The following is a 21,091-nucleotide window of genomic DNA, read 5'->3' on the forward strand; positions in this document are numbered from 1 at the left end:
TTGCTTGAAACTCAATGTAAAATTTCCAGATTTTACTTCTACAGATTTAAGATTTCAAATCGAGGCGTTATTTTATAATTTTCTTGCACACTTACAAGAGATGTTAATGATTCCTCTAAAACTCAAACAAAAATGGTTCTTATAAATCCAGAATCTGATATAGTCCTCATAGGTGAAATCTTTAAATTTATCTTCGGGAAGTGTCCTCAAGTCCTCAAGCCCTCCTGAAATTTCAAAGGAAACCCTAATATTTGGTTCATGGTGGTGGGTATTTAAGATTCGGCCCGGCCGAACTTAGTGCTGTATATACTTGTTTAGTTTAATATATACCACGTATGGACTACCTTGCAATTTAGAAGACGGTGTTGGAAGGTTTTAAGATACCTTGCCATCGGCAAGCGTTACCGCAACCCGAGTAATTCGATTGTGGATGGCAGTGTTTAGAAGAAGTTTCTACGCAATCCACGGTGGAGGGTACATAAGGTTCGGCCTGGCCGAACTTTCGGCCGTATATACTTGTTTTGAGTCGAAAATTCCAGTGCGTTGGCTGGAGGGCGCTTCAAATTTTAATTAAACTTTCGTTTAATTAATATTTCATCACTTTAAAGAAATTTGTCCTTAATATTGCGTAAATTGCCGTTCCTAAAATTTCGGTTGCGTAATCTTAAATGCCACGTAAATATTTTTTTCAGTCTAAATAAAATTTTATCATTTTATATAAAAATTTTTATGCGCATTTCGAATTTAGTAAAATTTTGTACTTCATGGCTCTAAAAATTGTTTACCCATGATTAGTTCATGTCATTGAGAGGAGGAAAATGTAATATAAATTAAGAAAATATTTAGTATGTGGCAAAATTTAAAATCAGATCAAAATTTTATGAACTGAAATAAAGTTAGTCAGCTATAGATTTTTTTCTTTTTTGCAAGGGTAAAATTTTTATATTCTTTGATCCAATATAGACCAACACGCCATGTCTATGAAATTCTCGCTATGCTGATATACGGTAACAATCATTTTATTTCTAATTTCGAAGGATTTTGTGCAAAAACGAACAATCTCCGCTACCTCTACCATGTGAAAAACACCAACAACGTTCGGACGGACAGCGGAGAGTATGTTAAATCAGTTAAAATGAATGTGAAGGAGATTCTGAGTCCAGTTGTGATTTATTCAATCACCATGTCTAAGGTAATCGAATTAACCAGCATTAGTTTCGATATCAATTTACACTACACTAGCATTTGGAATAGTGCAAAAAAAAAGCGAACACACCTCCTATAGAGAATTTCACTTAAGTATCCAAAATCCAAATTGAAAACGGAAGTAAATTTGATACATCACCAGACTGAATGTAGACAGCTTCCCTCCAATTGGCAAAAAATTAGCAATTGTAAGATTATCAAATGAAATGCGAGATAATTTCTTGTCACTATAAAAGACTATGGCCCTGGTGGCAATAGACATCAGTCGTAAACTAACGGTCTAAACAATCACTGTCATAAAACTTCGTCCATCACTAAAAACCAACCACCCCAAGCGGAATTCAATCAAAAATATCAAGTGAGTAATCGATACAAAATATTTTTTGAAAATAACTGCAATTCAAAATAATTTAAAAATTGTTGAAGTAGGAAATTGAAAATTAATGTTGGGTATCCAACATTAATTTCCAAATTTTAGAATTTTGGCTCCTTGCCTTAACAATATAAATTATGCAGCAAGAGAAAACGATTTGAAAACTGTCCAAATTTAAAAGGTTAACGATTTTAGTACAGACCTAACGGAAAAACCAGTGGACTTTCAAAGTCTGTGTTTGTATCCAATGACAACGAATATTAAATTTTTTGAAGATACATACTTTATTTCGAAAATTCAGAAACATCCCCTCTATGCTAATTTCTTTATATTTGTCAAAAATACATATTACAGAAGAGCACTACATTGAAAAAATATTGCCAAAAGATTTCATTCATGTTCCTAAAATATGAAAGCGAATTTTTCTTAGCTTAGAAAGCAAATGTTTCTGATATAATTTTTTTTCCTTGTCCAAAAGTCTATAAACTTTTCAATGAAATGTTTTTGTCCTTAAAGTTAAGTGTATCGATCTAAAACTGGGTATCTTCATATGAAAGCAAATTGTGCTTGACTAAGGTCAACTTGGCTTTAATAATTCTGATATATTCTCGCTCAAAAATGGGAATAAACACTTTTTTAAAGACTTTTTTACATAATTTCTACTTAAAGTCCTGTCTGAGTTCGAACATTTACGTCGCCGTTAACACGTTTGAAAACGTGAACATGAAAACAAACGAATGAACTTAAAAAAGAATTGTGTCTTAAAACTTTCCTTACTTCAATTCTCTGCTTCTTTGGTTCGAAATCAATACCAAAACCTTAGTGTAAAGACAAAGTCTTTGGAACCGGACATGCTTTGTTTCAGTGTAGGGATGACGGTTGCCACAGTTAGTAGAATTCTACCAAATCTGGTAGATTTTTTTCTATACGATTTTCTATACATCGGTCCACTTTTACGTATAGCCCCCATATAAAAAAATTTTGTTCTATAACAAATTTTGTCAAAATTTTATTTCTATAGAAAATTTTGTCAAAATGTTATTTCTATAAAAATTTTTGTCAAAATTTTATTTCTATAGACATGCTTTGTTTCAGTGTAGGGATGACGGTTGCCACAGTTAGTAGAATTCTACCAAATCTGGTAGATTTTTTTCTATACATTTGCAAAATATTCCTCTCCAGCTAAGATTATCTTCAATTTTTATAGAAATACAATTTTAATAAAATTTTCTATAAAAATATTTTTTTTCTATGGAAATTAAAATTTTGGCAAAATTTTCAATAGAAATAATTTTTTTTGGACGAATTTTTTTTAGAGAAATAAAAAAAGAGAACAATTTTTTTAGAGAAATAAAATTTTATCAAAATTTTCTAGAAAAACTTTTTCTTTGACAAACTTTTTTAGATAAATAAAATTTTGACAAAATTATTTAGAGAAATAAAGTTTTATCAAAATTTTCTGGAGAAATTAAATTTTGACAAAATTTTTTACAGAAATAAAATTTTATCAAAATTTTGTGGAAAATTAATGTTGCAAAAATTTTGTAATGTTGACAGAATTATCTAGAAATAAAATGTTGACAAAGTTTCCTAAAGAAATAAAATTTTGACAAAATTATTTATAGAAATAAAGTTTTATCAAAATTTTCTACAGAAATTAAATTTTGACAAAATTTTTTAGAAAAATAAAATTTTATCAAAATTTTCTAGAGAAATTAAATTTTGACAAAATTTGTTAGAAAAATAAAATGTTATCAAAATTTTCTAGAGAAATACATTTTTGACAAAATTTTCTAGAAATAAAATGTTGACAAAGTTTTCTAAAGAGATTAAACTTTGGCAAAGTTTTGATCAAAACTACAAAATAAAATTTTTAAATTTGTTAGATTTTTGGTAAAATTATCTTCAAATTTTGGTAGATTATTTTTGGCACGAGTGGCAACCGTGGTAGGGATACAAAAATGGAAGTCGACTATTTGCCCAAAATCGAATGTTCGACTTTTGAATTCTTTGAAAACGAATTTTCCAATTTTCGAAAAGGTGGACAAGTCGAGTTTTTTAAATTAAAAAAAGAAAATTTTTTTATTTTAATTTAAATCCCATAAGAATACTTCTTCAAAACTCTAAGAATTCTACCGATCTCTATCTGTTTTGTCAGAATTCTATCAAAAGATAACCAAGCTTCTCAGTAAAAATGGCAAGAATTTTTAGTGCCATATGCGCATTTGACATTAGCACCGATGTTAAAGTTGTTTACATCAAATTTTAAAAATGTATCACAAAAAGTGGCACACATTTTCCGGAAGAAAACGTAACGCACAAATACATTTATACGAGGTTTTATATAGAATTGTGATACATTTTTTGCAGTTTTTTCTTCCTAGATTTTCATTTCATTTTATCACCATTTTATTGACAACCACACCTTGAAATTTAATATTCAGCAGATTAATCCGCATTATTTACTATAAAAAGATTTCCTTGCATTCTTTTAGGCGGAATGGAAAATGGGGAAATAATAACAATAATCGACTTTTAAACCCGAAACTAATTAATTAACAAGTAAGAAAAGTCAAAAGTCGGGCTGGGCCGACTATATCATACCCTAAACTACCCCTACTGAATTAGTAAACATAAGCATTTCTGGGGTATCATTGGTATAGGTTTTGGTGAACATAAAGGGGGATACATGTTTATGGATGTCTTGTCACAATCTGAGCAGAAATGAAATAGGAGCTATAGTTTATTTTGCACCAAAAGAGTTAGTACACGCAAAAAAATAATTCTTTCCTCCCAAACGAAATTTTAGACAAACAAAGTTCGTTTCTCATTTGCTTTTCGCTGTAAGGAAGTGTATTTGGAAGAAAAGTATATACTTTTTGTGATAAACGTTTATTCTTTTCCAGGATGTAAAAACAATTTCATAAAGACTAGCTCAAAAAAAACATTATTTTCTTGCTAATTGCATTGTCCCTCACATCTTTCTCACATCCACGAGGATTTTTAGTTCTTAACACCTTTTCCTGTAATACCAACAATGTAGAAGAAATTATACGATTTTATAAATTTTTAAATTTTTTTTACCTTTCGCCTGGACGGAGAATCGAACCGCGGACCATGCACATTGTAAGCCAACACACTAACCACTGAGCTATGTACCTGTTATGGTCATCAATAGATAAATATCAATATAAGTTATATTTATATAGCATAGCTTGCGGCGCCCACGAACCGAATAAACAAAGTTTATTTAACAGAAACAAACATTTAGTTTGGCACCGTGGAGCAGTGGTAGCTACGTCCGACTCTCATGCCAAGGGTCGTTGGTTCGATTCCTGCTTCGGCCAAAGTTTTTTTTTTGCTTTTGTTTTTTTTACATATATTCCAGATATATTCGGAAGATTTCGAAAAAATGTTCAACATTACATTGTACTATATTAAATTTTGAACTGTAAAATGTGTCTTATTAAAGACCTAAAGTCAGAAAAGAACAGTGTTTGATATAAACGAAATGGACTGTGTTGTTATTTCAAAAATAACTTTTTTTATTGAAAAAATAAAAATTTTGTAACAAACGAATTTTTTTGGTGATAAAAGTTTAAAATTTTCAAAGCAATTCAAAAAACTCTAACAAATGAAAAACGTTTTCGGTACACGTTTTCCAAACGTTTTCTTTCTTTGCGTGTATGCCACTAATATTGAGTCCATTATTAAAAAAGAGGAAATCGGTCAATTAGTTATAGGTAATAAATCCAAATTTCTGCAAATAGGGCAATAGATTTATGTAAGAGCTACATGTAAGTCTAAATACGATCAGCTAGTACATCAAAATTTGAAATTTGAACAACATAGGTTAATAAATAAGAGTATTATGGACAAATATGACAAAATTGAGCGATGCATACATATGGGACCTATATCTAAATCTAAACCAAGTTGTATAATATTTTGCAGGCATGATTGATACCACAGAAGGTCACTTTGTGTAAAATTTTAGTATGATCAGTTAATAAATGAGGCCCCTATGGTCAAAAATAAGGTTATTAGGGGCAAATTTTTCAAAATCGGGCGATAAATATATATGGGAGCTATATCTAAATTTGAACCGATTTCGATGAAATTTTGCACAAACAGTTAGTGCTATAGAAGATTACATTTAGCCAACCTTGGTTACGATCGGTTGATAAATAAGGGTTTTACGGCCAAAATTGGCAAAATCGGGCGATACATATATATGGGAGCTATATCTAAATCTCAACCGATTTCGATGAAATTGCGCATATACAGTTAGAGGTATAGAAGATTATATTTAGCCAACCTTGGTTACGATCGGTTGATAAATAAGGGTTTTACGGCCAAAATTGGCAAAATCGGGCGATACATATATATGGGAGCTATATCTAAATCTCAACCGATTTCGATGAAATTGCGCACATACAGTTAGAGATATAGAAGATTATATTTAGCCAACTTTGAGCACTATCGGTTGATAAATAAGGTTTTTACGGCCAAATTTGGCAAAATCGGGCGATACATATATATGGGAGCTATATCTAAATCTGAACCGATTGGAACATATTGTCAGTACCATATAAGATTAGAGTAAGCCAAGTTTTAGTAAGATCGCTTAATAAATAAGGTTTTATGGCCAAATTTGGGAAAATCGGGCGATACATATATATGGGAGCTATATCTAAATCTGAACCGATTTAGATGAAATTTTGCAGACTTGAAGAACGATGGAAAATATTACCTTTTGCCAAATTTGGTGACGATCCGTTTGAAAAGATACGCAACGTGACCCCATTTGTCGAAATCGGGCGATACATATATGTGGGAGCTATATCTAAATTTGATCCGATTTCTTCCAAATTCAATAGCGTTCGTCCCTGTTCCCAAAAAACTCCCTGTACCAAATTTCATCAAAATCGGTTAATAATTGCGACCGGAATCCTGTGAACAACAAATACATGGACAGACGAACGGACGGATGGACGGACGGACACCAAGGCTAGATCGACTCAGGAGGTGATTCTGAGTGGATCGGTATATATTTTATGGGGTCTAAAATCAATATTTCTGGTAGGCACATTTTTTGGCCGATCAAACTTATTATACCCTGACCACTATGTGGTTTAGGGTATAAAAAGTGGCAGAGTGTGACAAAAAGATGGCACAAATATCTAAAAAATATATCATTTAGTGGTACAATAGTATCACCTAGAGAAGAAGGTGGCAATTTGTTACTAAAGTGAAATAACGTTAACACTGAACACGTTTGCATTCAGGTCCACGATAATTCTGAGCTTGTAGAGCAAACGTTAATCGCGATTCGCGATAAGTTTTTTTTTATAAATCGAAAAAATGTTCGGCAGTGAGATTTTGTGAATCATCAAAATTTTCCTGTGTCACGAAAATTCCTTGGCATGGATGACTTCTTCCGTTTAAGAGGGTCGGTGATTAAAATTTCTTTATTCGGCGATTAAAAGCTTTTGGGGAATTAAAATTGTCCATCATTGCAATTTTGTAAAAAAATCGACTTAAAATTCTTGACTCTTGAATCAAAGACCGTCTGTGGCTTCTTTGGACATAAGGTCCATAACATAAATCGAAAAACCGAGTTTTGTATCCCTATCATCCGATAGGTTCAAACCATGTTTCTATATGATACAGACTGATCGAACTATTCGCGCTCACATAAAATAAATAAAAAAAAAATTGAAAACACAATGAAAAACTGAAACGATAAGTGCTGACCCCTGTAATAAGACGTTCCGAACAAACTTTTGTTATGGATAAAGGCTTTCATTTGTATGGATAGTAAGAGGTCATTGACCATATATATAAAAAAAAATCATAATACTGCACAAGTGACATACTTAAGAAACCGCAAAAAAGTTGTTTATAATTCAATTTGATTAATTAACATAAATATTAGTTTTACTATAAAACTGATCTCTTTTTTCCAATAAGTTATTAATATACCCAAACAAGTTTACTTAATCGAGATTGTTTTTTATTTAAATTTCATTCAGTAGCAAAATTCGTAGTAGTAAATTAAACCAGTTTTCAAAATATTCTCACGTTTTTTATGGAAATTATTTTTGTAGTATACCTTACCATTGTAGTATGATGTAAAAAAGCGCAAAAACAATAAAAGACGACATTAAAAAAGACGTAATAGTATCAAGAATTTTGTCTCAAATATTTTTTAGACAATATTAAAATATATGCGACACATATTACAACAGCAAAATAATTTATTTATTTATTTCATTAAGCCGAATTGCCTTACAAAGTTATTCTATTTGTAGAGCTTCGAATTTAAAATAAAGCAAATGTATTCGGCAAAAATTCGGACAGGTCGAATCTTAAATACCCATCACCATGGAACGCATAAAATAATTTTCTTTGAAAGCATATACATATCTGTTGTGTATAAAAATCGTGGAAACTCGGTGAATATCGAATGTGAATTGTGGACATAAAGGTAACTTTTTATGGGCATTTGATGGGACCTATATCTCTTCATAGACCTAAAATACCTATAGATTTCCAATTTCAGAAGAACAGGAAAAAAGTAACGTTTGGATATTCAAACCGAGCGATCGGTTTATATGGGACCGATAAAAAAGTATTCCACCTTATTACTTCACCTCTCCATATATATAAAAAAAAAGAGTTTGTGCAAAATTTCAAGATGATAGCTTCATTATTGAAGATTGTAACATACAGGCGGACATCGATATATCGTCTTAGAATTTCGCCCTGATCATGACTATATTGGAAATCGATATTTCGATGTATTACAAATGGAATGATAAACTTATTATACCCTATCACATGGTATAATAAAAAAAAATTAATATGTAAAAACTTTACACGTGTCTACACATTAAAACAATACTTTGTGCCAAAACGAAGATTCATTTGGTATTTCTTCATGTTTTCGGTTATTGAAAAGAAAAAAAAATATTTAATTGATTTATTAGTATTTGTTTGATTTTAAGTCTTTTTTTTATTTAGCTCTACCTAAGGTATCTTAGGTATCTATTAATAGAACATTTAAATAACACATATCTAATCATTCTCTAACAGTCATAGACATTTAAAAGACTTTCATTTGCTAGAAGATTTAAAATTGTAATTATTAAAATTTTTCTGAACTTTCTTATACATTAAAATTTAACATTCTAAATTGTTAGAAATATTTAACTTTTTTTTTATCACATGTACATTGAAAAAATTTCTTCTCTTTAGTATACGAATATGACTCTGAAGCTAAAAAGCATTCAAAAATAGAGAGATGGTTTACAACTCTTAATTTTAAAGAGTCTGAATTTGGAAATTAAAGTTATAGTTAGCACATGAAGAAAAAATATAAGAACAAGAAATACGTTTTTCTTCTAGTATAAAGTAATATATCATCATTTCAATTATCTGATTCTTTTGCTCGGCAATTGTTGTTTTCAGTGTATGCATAAGCTTAAGTTGGACGAATATCATATAGCAAACACGCTTGCCGCAGTTGGTAGAATTCTATCAAAAATTGTAGATATTTTACTGTTTGATAAATTAGTAGAATTCTTGATGTTTCGGTAGATTTTCCAAATTTTTCCTCTTCAATTAAGACGTACTTCCGTTTTCAATAGAAATACAATCTTGACAAAATTTTCAATTGAAATAAAATTTTGACAAAATTTTCTAAAGAAATAAAATTTTGACAAAATTTTCTAAAGAAATAAAATTTTGACAAAATTTTCTAAAGAAATAAAATTTTGACAAAATTTTCTATAGATGTAAAATTTGGAGAAAATTTTCTATAAAAATAAAAATATTGATTTCTATAGAAATAAAAATTTGAGAAAATTTTCTATAAAAATAAAAATGTTGATTTCTATAGAAATAAAATTTTGCAAACATTTTCCAAAGAAATAAAATTTTGACAAAATTTGCTATAGAATCAAATGTTGACAAAATTTTCTATAGAAATAAAATTTTAACAAAATTTTCTATAAAAATAAAATTTAAAGAAAATTTTCTATAGAAATACAATTTTGACAAAATTTTCTATAAAAATAAAATTTTGACAAAATTTTCTATAGAAATAAAATGTTAAAGATTTCTATAAATTCAACATCTTTAAACATAGATATTTTACTGTTTGATAGATTGGTAGAATTCTTGATGTTCACTTCAGTTTTCAATAGAAATACAATCTTGACAAAATTTTCAATTGAAATAAAATTTTGGCAACATTTTCTAAAGAAATACAATTTCTACAAAATTTTCTATAGATATAAAACTTTGAGAACATTTTCTATAGAGATGAAAATTTTGACAAAATTGTCTATAGAAATAAAATTTTTCAAACATTTTCTAAAGAAATAAAATGTTGACAAAATTTTCTAAAGAACTAAAAATTGGACAAATTATCTATAGAAATAAATTTTTTTATAGAAATAACATTTTGACAAAATTTTCTGTAGAAATAAAATTTTGAGAATTTTTTCTATAAAAATAAAAATGTTGATATTCTATAGAAATAAAATTTTGCAAACATTTTCTAAAGAAATAAAATGTTAACAAAATTAGCTACTGAAATAAATTTTGAAAAAATTTGCTATAGGAATAAAATTTTGAGAAAATTTTCTATAGAAACAAAATTTTGAGAAGATTTTCTATAGAATTGAAAATTTTGACAAAATTTTCTAAAGAAATAAAATTTTGACAAAATTTTTTATAGAAATAAAATTTTGAGAAAATTTTCTATGGAAATAAAATTTTCTACAAAAATAAAAATGTTATATTTTATAGAAATAAATTTTTTCAAACATTTTCTAAAGAAATAAAATTTTGACAACATTTTCTAAAGAAATAAAATTTTGACAAAATTTTCTATAGAAATAAATTTTTGAGAACATTTTTTACAGAAATAAAATTTTGACAAAATTTTCTGTAGAAATAAAATTTTGAGAAAATTTTCTATAAAAATAAAAATGTTGAACTCTATAGAAATAAAATTTTGCAAACATTTTCTAAAGAAATAAAATTTTAACAAAAGTAGCTACAGAAATAAATTTTGACAAAATTTGCTATAGAAATAAAATTTTGACAAAACTTTCTATAGAAATAAAATTTTGACAAAACTTTCTATAGAAATAAAATTTTGAGAAAATTTGCTATAGGAATAAAATTTTGAGAAAATTTTCTATAGAAAAAAAATTTTGACAAAATTTTCTACAGATGTACAATTTTCAGAAAATTTTCTATAAAAATAAAAATGTTCATTCCTATAGAAATAAAATTTTGGAAACATTTTCCAAAGAAAAAAAATGTTGACAAAATTTTCTATAGAAATAAAACTTTAACAAAATTTTCTATAGACATAAAATTTTAAGAAAATTTTCTATAGAAATAAAAATTTAACAAAATTTTCTATAGAAATAGAATTTTGAGAAAATTTTCTCAAATAAAATTTTGACAAAATTTTCTTTAGAAATAAAATTTGGAGAAAATTTTCTATAGAGGCGAAAATTTTGACAAAATTTTCTATTTCTTTAGAAAATTTTGTCCAAATTTTTGACAAAAGTTTTTATAGAAATAAAATTTTCTATAAAAATAAAAATTTTGATATTTTAGAGAAATAACATTTTACAAACATTGTCTGAAGTAATAAAATTTTGACAAAGTTTTCTAAAGAAATAAAATTTTTCTATAGAAATTAATTTTTGAGAAAATTTTTTATAGAAATAGAATTTTGAGAAAATTTTCTATAAAAATAAAAATGTTTATATTCTATAGAAATAAAATTTTGCAAACATTTTCTAAAGAAATAAAATTTTAACAAAATTAGCTACAGAAATTAATTTTGACAAAATTTGCTATAGAAATAAAATGTTGACATAATTTTTTAAGAAATAAAATTTTGAGAAAATTTGCTATAGGAATAAAATTTTGAGAACATTTTCTATAGAAATAAAATTTTGTGAAAAATTTTTATAGAAATAAAATTTTCTATAAAAATAAAAATGTTGATATTCTAAAGAAATAAAATTTTGACAACATTTGCTATAGAAATACATTTTGACAAAATTTGCTAGAGAAATAAAATTTTGACAAAATTTTCTATAGAAATAAAATGTTGACAAAATTTGCTATAGAAATACAATTTTGACAAAATTTTCTATAGAAATAAAACTTTGATAACATTTTCTATAGAGATGAAAATTTTGACAAAATTTTCTATAGAAATAAAATGTCAAAGTTTTCTATAAATTCAATATCATTAAAAATTTTAGTTTTCGTGTTATATCATACTATGAAAGTCCATTGTTAGTAAGTTCGCCATTTTTGTAGAAGTAGTAACTTTGCCTTATTGGTGTAAGCTAAAATCGTTATAACATTTAAAATTCGACACATTTACAATTCAAGGGATATTTATACTCCCAAAAAAAGGGTCGCTACACAGAAGAAAATTTTTCCAATTAAAGTTTTAATTGAGTTTTAAAAAATATTCAATTAAAAATTTAATTGAATCAACAAATGTTTTAATTGAAATAAAAATCAATCACACAAATTAATAGTATCAATTAATTTTCTAATTGGATCAATAAATTTTTTAATTGACTGTCGATTAATTTTTTAATTGATACTATCATTTCTGTGATTGAAGACATTTCAATTAAAAAATTAATTGGATCAATTAATTTCGTGATTGAATCAGAAATTTTTTTTGTGTATTGAAGGGATCATAGTATATAATATTGCAAATATTGAAATAGACTTTTGAAATAAAATAATAATAATAAAACACTACACCCAGAAAAAAGTGACCCCTTCTTTAAGTTAAAATGAACTCATTGTGAAGAAAGTTGAACTTCGTATAGCGCCAAAGACATTTTTATTTGTTTGAACGATGTGATTTTCGTAGAAATTAGGAATAATGCATTCCATATATTAGTTAACATTTTCCTATATTTATATACCACTATACTACAGAATGAAAAAATTTAACTAATTTGAATTCATATATGGAATGATTTTATTGAAATTTTTTCATTCATTTCGACAAATCTTACACATTTGTGGTAAAACTTTTACTTCATAATTAGAACAGCTTACCTTCGTTTTTAAATACAATTTTATTTATTTCTATAAGCAATTTTATCTTCAATAAAAGACATGTTTTATTAATATATTGAATATATTTATTAAGAATCAACAGCATCGAATCTCTTTGAAATATTAGTTTATTATTCCACTGTAAAACGCACTTTTTCTTCTTCTTGTACTTTTCACTTTTAATAAGTTGCTGCCTAACGATTTTGTCCTCCTTTTACAATTTCAATACCTACAAATATAAAAAATCATAAAACATTTTTGTTGCAAAAGGTTAGCGTCACTGAATATTACCTGATAATTGAAGATTCCAAAATGAAGACAAATGAAAGGGTTGTTATTCTGCTGGTGTTTTCTTTCTTTATACACTATCACGAACATTGATAGATTTATTTAAAAAAACGAAAATTTTTCTCACTAATTTAAAATAACAAATATTTTATATATTTTATTTGTTATTTATTATATTATTTTACCATATTATTTTTTAACAATCTTTCCGTATACCAAAACAACGCGATTCCAACTAAAAAAAACAACCGACGCGCAAATATATCGATTACACCCACGCGCAAACACATCGATTACGATGACAGGTATCGATTACAGGTAGACAATAGAAATTTAGGAAAATTTCCTATATTCTAACAAGTGTGTTTCCTTAAGTTTTGAAAGGATTGCATACTTCTTAGTACGAATGAACTAAAATATTTTTCTATGCCAAGTGTTGTTCGTATGTATGAAAAACTTTCTATTATAAAGGAAGTCGCAATTATCATTTTATAAGAAATTTTACTAAGTTTTAAGAAACTTGGTTTTAGTTCGGTTTTTGTTTATTTTTACGAATGCTTTGTTATCGGTGAATAAAATTTTCTTTTTCAGTAGTAAATTCTTATACCCAGCGAAGAAAATAGTATGAGTAAAATTCCATGCCTTATTCTAGTTAATGAACTATTCCTAACTGCTTACAGTTTAGGATTTTTTTTACTGAAACGAGTAAATTTTATTATTTTTCACAAAAATTTACCTTAATGGAAATAAAATGTATAAACTATATTGATGAAAATTTTTTCCTTTAGTTTCGAAGGCACTTTTTTCTGGGTGTACTTTCGAAGAAAAAACAAACATTTTTTTTCATAATAACAATAAAAATTTGATGAAAAACTACATAATAAGATTTTTTTTTTGTAGATTTTTGTTAAAAACTTCTTCAAATTTTGGTAGATTAATGTTGGCACGAGTGGCAACCGTGATAGCAACCTTACTCAATTTTCATGCTATCAATTTGAGGTGTTTGAGCTTCCCAACAATAGACATTTGTGGATTTCTAGCCAACAATCTTAATTCAGCAATTAAAACGATTTTTTATAAAAATTATTCATGAATTAAAAAGTAAATAATTATTTTAAATGCTTGTCTTGTTTACAATAATTTGCAGACTGGTTTTTATCTAGCAACTTTTTTTGTAAAAACAAGCTAGTAAAACTTTTCCCATAAAGCAGGTAAAAATTTTCCACAAGCTTAATTTTGCGATAGAATGAATACATTTCCCAGTAGCTATTCACAAACAAAATCGAAAACTCTAGCGGAAGAACGAAAGTATTTCAAATATCCGTTACATTTGTGAAAAACAGTAGAAAAATCCCCGCATTCTAGCTCCAGAAATGAATGTGAATGGAAAATATAAAATTCTTGTCTTTTCTCACTTCTTTGTTTAAGTGACAAGATCAGGAAATACATATACCTACTAGGGTACAGTGGAAAAAATGTAAACGCCACCAGATGCTAGTGAAACAGCATCTCCATGACATTGTTTATAAAAGGACATTGGAATGATACTAAATTATTGGGTTGATTGGTTAATGATCATATTCATATTTACTCACATTCATATTCGTATTTAAATTTAAATCAAGATAAAACGAAAACAAAAAAGCCAACATTGTTCATGGAAAATAGTGAAACGGATCTTATTGACATAGGCACACGCACAGGACAGTGGGTCTCCATGCCTGTCGCAAGCCAAATACATAAAGATGTCATCATCATTTAACATTCATAACCAGTTTCTTTGTGGTAAAGGTATTTTAGAGATATATGATTGGAGTATAGAAATTAGGGGGAGTGTAAAGCAAGTATTTAACTTTTTTTTCTTTCTTTGAATATATTGAAAAGATAAAATTGTGAGTAATTTGTTGGCGAGAGCGGGGTAAGATATCCCATTAACGTTGTGTTCATTATAGCAGTGTTGCCAAGTTGGGTTTAGGGGTTTTTTCTACGTTTGGGGGGAGTTTTAGGGGTAACATTTATTTCGGCGGTTTTTTAGAGGTGAAAAATATCTTACACCTTATAAAATAAAACAATACTCAATCAAATTTGGAACAATTTGGACATGAATTTGAAGAAAGAATAAAAAACAAAAATTATTTACTTTCAACAATTTGGACACTGTCAATGCAGAAGACTTAGAAAGTTTGGACTATTTTTGCCGAATAATGCATATATACAAGAATAAAAAGAGTATGATTATTTTTTTTATTGCACCAAATTTTAAAAATAATTGATTGGTATATAGTAACCGAAAAAAACAAAAATTATTTATTAACTTGAAAAATACCAAAGATGACATTTGCAAAGATTTTGTGCCAATGCATAGTGGCAGAAACGAAAACTCCGTCGTAGGATAACCCTTAGTAATACCTTTTGCCAATATTTTTGAGTATTTAAGTTGAAGAACTTCACAAGCAGGGAAATGAGTAAATCCATTCTTTGATCATACCGAGTCAAAATTCTAAATCTGTTTCCTTCCAAATTGTTTGTTTTCATATTTTCATACTGTTTAGTTAAACTTTTCTAAAATTAAGCGAAAGTTTTCCACCTGGTGGGTTCACTGTTTTTTCAGTGCGGTAGTCAAAGAGTTAATTAAGTGCATAATATTTTTTTTTCATTTGGTAACTTTGACAACATCTCCATCAGGAGATGTATATGATCTGGCAAAAGTTTCGACATGAACTCAGTATCAATAATAACTTTCAATTGAAATACTTCATAATGTCATAAATATAACATCTTTTAATTCAGTATATAAAAAAGAAAATATATATATATATATCATTTAATCTTCCGACATGTTGTATGTATGTTGTATAACAGCAACAAATACCTTCCAAAAAAGTAGTTTTGATTCCCAACTTGGGATCCGCAAGTAGTAGTTGTACATACTAAGCTTTCGGATCCTTTGCATTACTTTAGAAGTTGTGTTTTGGAAGATCGTTTGAATGAATAACTTAAACAAAAAAAAAAGGACTAACAAACCAATTTTTTCACCTTTGTTTCACTTTTTATACCCTCCACCATAGGATGGGGGAATTTTAACTTTGTCATTCCGTTTGTAACACATCGAAATATTGCTCTAAGACCCTATAAAGCATACATATTCTGGGTCGTGGTAAAATTCTGAGTCGATCTGAGCATGTCCGTCCGTCTGTTGAAATCACGCTAACTTCCGAACGAAACAAGCTATCGACTTGAAACTTGGCACAAGTAGTTGTTATTGATGTAGGTCGGGTGATACTGCAAATGGGCCATATCGGTCCACTTTTACGTATAGCCCCCATATAAACGGACCCCCAAATTTGGCTTGCAGACCCTCTAAGAGAAGCAAATTTCATCCGATCCCGCTAAATTTGGTACATGGTGTTAGTATATGGTCTTTAACAAACATGCAAAAATTGGTCCACATCGGTCCATAATTATATATAGCCCCCATATAAACCGATCCCCAGATTTGGCTTGCGGAGCCTCTAAGAGAAGAAAATTTCATCCGATCCGGCTGAAATTTGGTACATGGTGTTAGTATATGGTCTCTAACATCTATGCAAAAATTGGTCCACATCGGTCAATAATTATATATAGCCCCCTTATATACCGATCCCCCGATTTGGCTTGCGGAGCCTTTAAGAGAAACAAATGTCATCCGATCTGCCTAAAATTTGGTACATGGTGTTAGTATATGTTCTCTAATAACTATGCAAAAATTGGTCCACATCGGTCCATAATTGTATATAGCCCCCATATAAACCCATCCCCAGATTTGACCTCTGGAGCCTCTTGGAATAGCAAAATTCATCCGATTCGGTTGAAATTTGGTACGTGATGTTAGTATATGGTATCCAACAACCATGCAGGAATTGGTTCATATCAGTCTATAATTATATATAACCCACATATAAACCGATCCCCAGATTTGACCTCTGGAGCCTCTTGGAAGACCAAAATTCATCTGATTCAGTTGGAATTTAGTACGTGGTATTGATATATGGCCTCAAACACCCATGCAAACATTGGTCGAAATCGGTCCATAATTATATATAGCCCCCATATAAACCGGTCCCCAAATTTGAACTCCGGAGCCTCTTGGAAGAGCAAAATTTCATCCGATCCGGCTGAAATTTGGTACATGGTGTTAGTATATGGTCTCTAACATCTATGCAAAAATTGGTCCAGATCGGTCAATAATTATATATAGCCCCCATATAAACCGATCCCCCAATTTGCTTGCGGAGCCTTTAAGAGAAGCAAATGTCATCCGATCTGAATAAAATTTGGTACATGGTGTTAGTATAAACACCATATAAACCGATCCCCAGATTTGACCTCTGGAGCCTCTTGGAAGACCAAAATTCATCTGATTCAGTTGAAATTTGGTACTTGGTATTAATATATGACCTCAAACACCCATGCAAAAATTGGTCGAAATCGGTCCATAATTATATATTTGACCCCGGAGACTCTTGGAAGACCAAAATTCATCTGATTCAGTTGAAATTTGGTACGTGGTATTAATATATGACCTCAAACACCCATGCAAAAATTGGTCGAAATCGGTCCATAATTATATATTTATCCCCCATATAAACCGGTCCCCAAATTTGACCTCCGGAGCCTCTTGGAAGAGCAAAATTCATCCGATTCGGTTGAAATTTGGTACGTGATGTTAGTATATGGTATCCAACAACCATGCAGGAATTGGTTCATATCAGTGTATAATTATATATAACCCACATATAAACCGATCCCCATATTTGACCTCCGGTGCCTTTTGCAGAAGCAAAATTCATTCGATCTGGTTGAAATTTGGTATGTGGTGGCAGTATATGATATTTAACAACCATGCCAAAAGTGGTCCATATCAGTCCATAATCATATATAGCCCCCATATAAACCGATCCCGAGATTTGGTTTTGGAGCCTCTTGGAGGAGCAAATTTCATCTGAGTCAGTTGAAATTTGATACATTGTGCTAGTATATGGCCGTTAACAACCATGCCTAACTAAGTCCATATCGGTCTATAGTTATATATAGCTCTCAGATAAATCGATCCCCAATCACACAAAAATTGGTCCATATCAAGTTCATAATTGTATATAGCCCCCATATAAACGACCCCCATATTTCAATTCTGGCTCCCTACGTACCGTGCAAAAGTCCATATCGATTCGTAATTATTTGTAGACTTACCTACACATACCCTTTTTGTCTAATATATACCACGTATGGACTAACTCACAATTTAGAAAACGATTTAAGATACCACAACCTAAGTAATTCGATTGTGGATGACAGTCTTTCGTAGAAGTTTCTACGCTATCCATGGTGGAGGGTACATAAGACTTGTTTCAATATAAATTCGTCAATAGTAACTTTGATACCACAGTAGTATACTTCTGTTGTATCACAGATTGCTACCCAATTCCACGTTTAGTTAAATGGCAAGGTACATTCTTTTTATATGGTTACTCTGTGCAATTCGGAGTGCCGGCAGTTTGGTCATTTCTGAAAACTCCCATTGAAATATTGACATCCAAATATTTAGAATCTCTTGATTCGTTATCTTGAACATGGGAGAGGCACATTTTGGATCCAACTGTCCTCTCACCAATTTAAAACATTTTTTGTTCATATTTTTAGATTATTAAAAATTGTAATGAATAGAGTCTAGTGAGCCAAACCCATGCTGGAGATTATGTAAGCTCCGGCCTCTGGTTCAATATAAAGCCGATTGTTTTTGTGTGTCACTAGAAATTTTATGCTAATTATTATCACTTTTTTTCATATTTGACCCAATAATATATTATGTAATAATAGCCTTGTACCACTACCTTATAAATATGCTTATTATTTGGCTTTGATCGAAAGCCGGTTACAAACCAGAATATTCTGCCTATTATTAGCAAGAAATTAATTAAGTTAATGAATATCAAGAAAAGAATTTCAATCAATTTACAACAACGTTGTGATTCAATAATAAGATGAAGAAATTAAATGAAATGCGAAAAATTTCATGGAAGAGAAGGGGCTGAGGTTTTACACACAAAGTATCCAGGGAAGAAATAAGCAAATCAAGTTGCGCATACGCACTTGCCTTTTGTTCGACTAGGTTCTGTGGTACTTTTTTTCTTTTTCTTACCACTTTCTTACACGAAACTTAATCGAGAGATAGTTTTTTTCTTGGGTTTCTGTTTTGCGTGCTAGAATATGGAGATCAATGACGTCTGGCTGGGGTCCAGAAACATACAAAAGCCCCTGCAAGTAGTTGGAAAGTTTATTTCAAAACAATCCACAAGCATTAAAGCAAGCATTATTGTGGCTCTCTCTCACATTTATGAATAAATGCAAATAAGTTTTGTTCTTAAAAAAAATTAAACTTAACAAAAAAGATATAAGTGTTGAAACAAAAATAGTTATTCAAAAACTATAAAAGGCGTAGAAAATATATTTTAATATTTGGAAAAACTTTTAGGTAATTGTGTTATTTATAGATTTGATATTTAAAGATTTAAATATATATTTTTTACATAATTTTAATGTTTTCCGTTTTTTTTTATTTCTTTTAGCCTACAAAATGTTCTCCTCAAAATCAATTGCCATTACCTTAGCCATATTTGCCATATGTTTTACTCTAATGGAAGAAAGTCATGCCATGCCTTCCATAAATCATTACGGCAAACGTTTTGGTAAGTATTTCCCTCTCATCTCATTTACTTAAAAATCCATATAACTTTCTCTTATTTAAAAATTGTTTTTTTTTTCAGATTCCATGTCGGGCATTGATTACATACAAATTTGTCTAAACAATTGTGCTCAGTGTAAGAAAATGTTTGGTGACTATTTCCAAGGTCAAACCTGTGCTGAATCTTGCCTTAAATTCAAGGGCAAGGCCATACCAGATTGTGAAGATCTACCTTCGATAGCACCATTTCTAAATACTTTGGAATAAATTCCCCAGATTGGAAGAAAATTATTGATTCTGGTTGATATGTTGATACGATGTGATGAAGATATGATGACGATATGATTATGATTTCGTTACTGATGCTGATGATATTATGATACGTAAACATGTGTGACCCTATTAGCAGCGCCTTTTAGTTTCGGTGATGTTTGTAAGGTCATTTAACATTTCTTTTGGTTGTTTTTTTACAACCATTTACCATTAATTTAGCTGTGATTTTGTAAATTATTTAATTTTTATTTTCATTCGTGCTTATTATATTTATTTATTGAATTATTGCCTATTACATTTATTAAGTATTCGCTTGACTCAGGCTTTATTTTAAGTTTATATGGTTTAATTAACCATTTCATGATCATGATGTGCCAAATATAGCATTTAATAATAGTTCCTTAATATTTGTTTTTGCATAAGTTTATGTTTATGAAAAAAAAAAATGTGTAAAATATTTTTTTTGTTTTTGTGGAAAATAAAAATATATATGCAAAATGTGAAAAGAACTTGGTTGGAATTGTGTTTGAAATTTTGAATGGAATATTTTATGTGAAAAAAAACTGAGTAATTAAACGTGTGAAACCCCACAGCCAAAGAAAAAATCTAAATATAGAATTGGAATTTTTATTGCATTAGTGTAATAACAAAACGAAAACAAAGACAAGTAAATACGGCCGAAAGTTCGGCCAGGCCGAATCTTATGTACTCTCTATCATGGATTGCATACAAAATTCTACTAATGACTATTATTCACAATCGAAGTATCCGAATCGAGTTCATGGCAATAATTACTAATGGCAAAGTCTTCTATCATTGTCTTCAAAATTGTATGATGAACATGTTAGATACAACAAGTATATACGGCCATAAGTTCGGCCAGGCCGGATCTTATGTACCCTCCACCATGGATTGCGTAGAAACTTCTACGAAAGTCATCCACAAATTTCCACTCACTCGGATGAAATTTGCTCCTCCAAGAGGCTCCAAAACCAAATCTCGGGATCGGTTTATATGGGGGCTATAAATGATTATGGACTGATATGGACCACTTTTGGACCATGGTTCTTAAATATCATATACTACCACCACGTATCAAATTTCAA

The 21,091-nt window shown here is 29.4% G+C and overlaps 1 protein-coding gene across 2 annotated transcripts; it reads left to right on the top strand.

The window, feature by feature from the left end:
- The first annotated feature begins 1,479 nt into the window (after positions 1-1,479).
- On the top strand, positions 1,480-20,494 carry Eh (Eclosion hormone). 2 transcript variants are annotated; one of them, XM_075288461.1, is made up of 3 exons: positions 1,480-1,564; positions 19,597-19,716; positions 19,795-20,494. In XM_075288461.1, exons 2-3 carry the CDS (start codon positions 19,605-19,607, stop codon positions 19,977-19,979), a joined length of 297 nt encoding a protein of 98 aa, XP_075144576.1. In that variant the 5' UTR covers positions 1,480-1,564; positions 19,597-19,604; the 3' UTR covers positions 19,980-20,494. The 2 variants fall into 2 exon arrangements, with proteins under 2 accessions (XP_075144576.1, XP_075144575.1); XM_075288460.1 differs by lacking the exon at positions 1,480-1,564 and adding an exon at positions 19,308-19,502.
- The last annotated feature ends 597 nt before the right edge of the window (positions 20,495-21,091 follow it).

The sequence above is a fragment of the Haematobia irritans genome, chromosome 1 (assembly GCF_050003625.1).
Source record: "Haematobia irritans isolate KBUSLIRL chromosome 1, ASM5000362v1, whole genome shotgun sequence".
NCBI classification, from domain to species: Eukaryota; Metazoa; Arthropoda; class Insecta; order Diptera; family Muscidae; genus Haematobia; species Haematobia irritans.